This window comes from Ptychodera flava, chromosome 12 (assembly GCF_041260155.1).
Source record: "Ptychodera flava strain L36383 chromosome 12, AS_Pfla_20210202, whole genome shotgun sequence".
In the NCBI taxonomy this organism is placed as follows: Eukaryota; Metazoa; Hemichordata; class Enteropneusta; family Ptychoderidae; genus Ptychodera; species Ptychodera flava.
The window spans coordinates 18,726,034-18,732,844 of NC_091939.1; the positions used below are offsets into that span (position 1 = coordinate 18,726,034).

Below are 6,811 nucleotides of genomic sequence, written 5' to 3' on the forward strand. Positions count from 1 at the left end.
AATTATGCAAATGAGCTTACAAAATGTGAAAATGGTTAAGAACTAATAACTCAAGAACCGCTTTTTTGATTGCTTTGAAAATTTGTGTGCAAGTACCTTAGGTGAACCTTATACAGTTTTATGAATATTGTGAAGATATTATTAATTTTGTATTTTTGCTGAATTTTTTGGTGATTTTTCTCATTTTCAGTAAAAATTCTTCTTCTCTGAAACCACCAGCCCAATCGCTCTCAGATTTTCGTTGTCTCTTTGCAAGGGTGTTACTCTTCTAATTTGTTGAAATTATGACAAAATTGGGAAAATTACTATTTTGGAGCAATTTTGTCATTTTTGGTCAAAAAATCTGAAACAGTATTTCCTTTTTAAAACCCCTTGACAGACAGCTTTCATATTTGGTACACAGACGTACAGAGATGACAATAGTTAGATATGTTGAAATTGTCCTGAAATATAGAAATTTGTATTTTTAGGACAATATTGTCATTTTTGGTCAAGAAAACTTTATCTCAAAATTACTTGTTTGATAGCTTTGTAATTTGGTATAAAGTCCCGAAAGATGTTATTACATAAATTTTCTGCTCAAAGTGTTGGTAAACCCCAAAATTTGTATATTTTAGGTAATTTTCTCAGTTTGTGACCTTAAATGACCTACACCAACCCAGAATATGTTGTGAGACAATTTTGAAGGCTGTGAACATAATTTTGTCATGTTTGGTATCATTTTGTTGGAAAATTTGATCCATAAAACAAAGCTAAGGTGATTTTTTTCATTTTGGACCAATTTTTGCAACTTTTCTATGTAAGACATACAAGAACTGATGAGAAATTTGGATCCAGGATATTTCCAGATGTTGTAATCACCGCCCACAGTGGAAGGCATTTCACTATCTGTTACTACCTTAAGTGCTGTTTACATTAGAATGATAACACTCATGGCATTAATTAAAAAATCTCCAAGGTTGTAAATGTACTTCCTGTCATTTGGTCTTATGTAACACCAAGGGGTGGAACATTTGATATTCAGGAGGGGTCAAGAAGATTGATGATGCAGCATTACTTTTTTACCAGATCCCTTGTGCATTTTTTGCCCACTCCCACCTTTTCTTTTTATCAAGCCTTCTCTGTTTTTTGTTGTTGACATTTGCTTACGTATTTAGGATCTGCTTCTCCATTGCTATAGAAGTTGATATGCATGTTCCTAAAGATGACCTCTAGTACCTAAGTTGGAGACCTTATTTGCTTTTGTCATTCTTGTTTTTCCTGGTTTAAATATTTCTCGAATGGACCAATTCAAACCGAATGTGAGCACATAGTGTCCTTGACGGTATTTTTAGGGAATGGCTTTACAGAGGTTATTAAACTCAACAATTTTGTTAATTAGTACGTTTTGATGGGAGAGGACTTGCGTATTCACCATCAAACAGAGTAGAACCAGTTCAGAGAAGTCTATTAGCTGTTTGAGACGGGGTATGACTTTTTGGCAAAACATTCAGTATGTGACCTGTTGAGGCCACAGTGCAATGTTCAGGCAGTAATTCCAGCTATTATGTCTGAAATCTGGAATATATTTGGATATTATGCATGCAAGCAATATTGTGCACGTAAATTAGTGCAGGGATATGTGCATTCCTCTACAGGGTGAAACTTTTGACTGGCCAGAGAGGGTGCCATTCAGGTTGTCTCAAAACATGGTGGAGGCATTGGGCCCAATGGGTCATGAAGGAATATTCCGCAGAGCATGTGAAGTCACCATGAAAGTGATGAGAGACCAGACTGATCCACTGATAAGGTGAGCAATATTCAGTGATGATGAACCGGTGGACAAACATACATTTATAGTCTCTGATTGGTCAATGAAAATCCATGTGTTCTGTACACAGGTTCTTATTGGTCGATGGATACCCCATTTGCTCTGTTCAGACTTTCTAGTTTTCATTTCCTTACTGCATTTTGATTCTCATATATGTTGACACATACTTGTACTTCGAATATGCTAAATAGTTTCCCAGAAAACATACAGAACAGACTTCGAAGCTATCTGTATGTGTAATTTATTCAGGTGTAACATATTTGGCTTTGCTCATATATTCCCTGTAGCATATAGGTTTTCCTTTAATGACTGTCTCATCATCCAACTTCTAACCTTTCTTCCCATCATGCAGTGTGTTGAAGACCCTGATTTACGATCCACTGGTAGAATGGAGTAAACCAACCAGAGGAAGGGCATCTGTTCTGACAGAGTCTGGTGAAATCAACAACGAAAAGGTACACAATTATATATTATGGAATATTTTTTATGCATTTTCATTAAAGCAGTGGTTACCTTGTTTACAAATGGTGCTACAACCAAACTTTTTTTACATTTACTACCCTTTTCAGAATTAGAGCGCGAAGCCACTGCAGTGAACTGCAATAAAACTGCTCACACTAATTAGTTTCAGCTGTAGCCAGCTGTCAAAGTCGACAACATTGTATGTCCCATGCAGACAGTTTGTCTGGGGGAGTTGAAATAAAAAAGATTTGTACATGGACCAGTGCATGGTAATGTTACATTGTATCTTAATCTTGAACACAGGGTGCCAATCGTAAACTCTCATTTACAACTCGAGCCTCAGACAGACCTAGTTTTGCCTTTGTACAAGCAGACTTTTTGGTCTTTATCAAGTAGCCTTGTTCAACACCAAAGTGGCCACGGCTACAGCTGAAAATAATTAGTGTAAGCAGTTTTATTGCAGTTCACTGCAGTGGCTTCGCGCTCTAATTCTGAAAAGGGTTGTAATGTGATTTATGATCTTTCCTTGTGTATGAGCGAGCTTCAGACATTTGACTAAGTATTATCATCATCACCATCATCATTATCATCATCATCATCATCATCATCATCATCATATATGATTTGATTTAAAATGTTAAAGCCCTAATAGCTGCGAATTGTATGCATTATTGTCATGATTTTATTTTCAAACCAAAGTTGGTTCGTGTAAATGTGCTAGTTGATGGACATGTATTGACGTATCACTGCTGCCTGGTTTGGACCATGCCTATGCGTTTTAACAGGTTAAATAATAAAAGGGTGCTGCACTCATAAAATGGCTCACCCACGTAAAAGTACAAAAACTGCTGTATTTCCTGCACATACACATCATGATCATACAAGAAGCAAGAAGGATGCCATTTACTTGAATGCACAACACATGATGGCCAAAACTTTGTTGTAATCTTTTATTTTCTCTGTCACATGATTAGTTTTTGAAAATGAAAGGAAATCTAAAATGATGTTAAAACGTTTGAATTTACATGCCAGTTTCGACACTTATGACAAGTCTTATGCACTTTTTCTTATTGAAAGAAAACTTGGAAAACTGAGGATAGTTTGAGATCGTTTTATTACACATTCGCAGCCATTGGAGCTTTAATTCTCATCAGACGTGTGCATTCTTACATGTTGCATTTGTATACATATCAATAATCACCTAAAATTTTGCAAAGTCTTTACACGGTTTCTTGTTGGACAAGTTCTTAAACATCCACACATGTTCTGCTGTTTTCAGGCCATGACACATGTCAAAGACATCGAGCAACGATTGCAAGGGAAACTGAAGAACAAGAACAAAACTCGGGGACTACCTCTCTCAGTCGAAGGTCATGTTCATTACTTGATACAAGAAGCCACAGACGAGAGAAATCTGTGTCAAATGTATATAGGCTGGGCACCCTTTCTGTAATTTTTTGCAGTACTGAAGACTAAGTGTAAACAAAATGCACATTTTATTTGAAGTCCAATGGTGACATAATAGTTTAACACTCAAGGAAATTTTTGTTCAATTTAAAATAACAATTCGTTGACGGTATTTAAACCTTGAGTTTGTGAAATCATTTTTTGTGTTAATATCTTGTTACTTGTTCTTGTTGTCAATAAAATGTATATTTATAAAACTGTTACATGAGTGTGCTATATGTTTTATGCCATTACATTAGTTATGATACAGTTCCATATGGAAGTTTCCAGCCATAGACTTTGTTACCTGCCAAATTATAGTTAAGATTCCAAGAAGTGTACTGTTATTAACCAAAGATGAGGAAATCAAAACAAGAAAAGATGTTTAAGTCTTCAAGCATATTGACCTTTATGATAAGTCAGAGAAAAATTGTAAGCCCTTCAACTGTTTATTTATTTATTTGCTCGTCAACAGCACCATCAGGCAGCCACTTACAGACGAGAAAATAAAGAAAAGGGATAAAATACACTAAAATTTAAACAAACAAAAAAGTACCTTAAACATCAAACAATGACAAACAAATTAACATGTCTTTTAAAAGTTGAGATTCTTCAAAAATATGGACAACGCAAACCCTATCAATCAAATCATTAAAAAGTCGTGATGTACGTCCAATCAGGCCATTTTTGTAACATCAACTCTACAGTAAGGGATGTGTAATAGAGGTCTATGTCTAGCAGCGTATCTAGGTACGCATAGGCCATAAAAACGTTTACAATCTGTAGAGTCATAAGAAGATAAAAGGCATTCATTAATAGATATACTTGTATAACTATTAAAGCTCTCTCTCTCTCGCTCTTGTTTACCCATGTGTCACAGATTCAGTCGCAGATTGTTGATTTTGTTGGATGCTTTGTTTTGATGATAACTATTGTATGTTGTACTTTCTCATTAGGAGGCAAAAAATTGTTATGGCAAAGTTTTGGAAAAAAAAAGTTTAACTGTTCTATGTGAGGACATTTTGCTTTGTGTAATCAAGGGCAGAGAGTAACAGGGTTTGTACAGTCCTTCAAATTCCATGAGACGATATGATTGGTCATGATGTTAATGATATGTTAAATTTAATAAAATGAATTATCATTAGAATGATATCTTGACAACGGTATTTTTACCTCAATATGTTCATGCAAATTGCTGAAAAATGCTTGAAAGTCCTTGAATTTACCAGGTTTGAAAAGCCTACTTTAATTAGCAAACATGAGTGAAAGAAATCTACTTGGCTGTTTATAGAATATACGATATGATAACTTTAATGCCATTATGTACATGATACAATAGGACTTTGTCTTGCTGTTATTACACAAAACATAATATCAAATATTAACTCAAAATACTTTAACAATGAAACCATAAAAGAAATGCCAAGAGACACTAGTTATACATGGAGTCTAAAATAAAATGCAAATGCAAATTTAAAATCGAGATCTGATAGTATTTGAAAGGCACCTTGATAAAAACTAAAAACATGCAGTGTTTACTTTAAAAGACAGCGCTGTCCAGAGGGGAGTAGTTAGCATAATCATGAGTTTGATGAATGCGGTGTGATGATGTAATAGCTAATACAATTACCGGCACATTTAAATTCGGAGTCTGTGAAAATGGGAATTTGTTGGAAAAGTTAATGTTCATCCATGCAATTGCTGACATGTTAACCACAAAAATGAAGCATCATGTCAACATAAATCTGTGAATAGTAATGTTATTGAAAATATAAACGAAATTGCATAGTGCCCTCTATTTACAAAAGGCATCAATCTTTTGTTTTCATTCGTTTCAGTTGTAGAAAATTAAAACGAAACTGCACATATTTCACCCACAACATGTGAAGAAACTAAAACATTTTCTATCATCTGTGTGTTCTGATTAGAGCACAATGCACCAAAAATCATGAAATGACTGGTCATGATATCAATGATATGTTAACTTTAATAAAATGATTTATCATTAGAACAATACCTTAACGGTATTTTGACATTTTGTACCTCAAAATGTTCATGCAAATTGCTGAAACATGCTTGGAAGTCCTTGAATTTATCTTGTTTGAAATTCTATATTAATAATACAGATAGGAAACAAGCAAAAGAGATCTACTTGACTGTTAATAGAACATACTATATGATAATTTTATTGCCAATTATGTACATGATACAATAGGAAATTGTCTTGCTGCCGTCACACAAAACAACACAACACAACATCAAATACTAACTGTAAACACTTTAAAAACTGACAATGAAACCATAAAAGAAATACCAAGGACACACAAGTAAATATTGAGAAATAAAATCTCACGTATACAGGTAGTACGAAATAAAATGTAAGTGCAAATAAACACTTATAGCGCCGTCCAGAGGGTAATTGAAATGATAATGTGTGATGGTGTAATAGCTAATAACATAACATACATGTAGTAATGTTATTGAAAATATGAATGGAATTGCATAGTGCCCTCTATAGACAAAAGGCATCAAACATTTGTTTTCGTTCGTTTAAAAGGACATATTTTCTTCAAAACTGCATATATTTTTATATAACACGCAGAACATAATTTATGTGAATAGACAAAACATTTTCTATCTTCTGTGTGTTCTGACCAGCGAGCAATGCATCACTCTTTGGAATACTGATGGTATGCTTTATTACTGCCAGAGCCTTATGGTCCTCAGAACACTGAGTATAATTTAGTAGTTATCAAAGGCACTTTTCCTACATTAAGTTTATCTGTTGACATTACCATTAAAATCTTGGCTAATCAAATAAGTAAGCTGAGCAACCCTCTATTTTCTCCCTCCCCTTTCCAGACCGTCAACCTGGACATGCACTGTCACCATAGGGGATTGCATAGATGTCCGTCTCCCATCGGGTGGGGGATAGAGATGTCTTGGTCTCAGCACAGGTTTCTCCTTGCTATTGTTTATTTTAATACATTTGACTATGATATGTATCGCCAATAAGGATTTATGCTGCCAACCTTTGGTTTGTAAAGATTTCTTTTTCTCCTGTATCACGTATTTATTGTCCTTTGACAATTC

At 34.5% G+C, this 6,811-nt stretch overlaps 1 protein-coding gene across 2 annotated transcripts in view; it reads left to right on the plus strand.

Moving 5' to 3' along the window:
* Positions 1-4,866, plus strand: part of LOC139145282 (serine/threonine-protein kinase ATR-like) — a 95,565-nt gene extending 90,699 nt beyond the window's left edge. For both annotated transcript variants that reach the window (XM_070716329.1, XM_070716330.1), the window contains 3 exons: positions 1,638-1,789; positions 2,163-2,265; positions 3,552-4,866. In XM_070716329.1, the coding sequence (XP_070572430.1) occupies positions 1,638-1,789; positions 2,163-2,265; positions 3,552-3,725 (429 nt within the window). In that variant the 3' untranslated portion in view covers positions 3,726-4,866. The remainder of the gene's footprint in view (positions 1-1,637; positions 1,790-2,162; positions 2,266-3,551) is intronic.
* Positions 4,867-6,811: the final 1,945 nt, after the last annotated feature.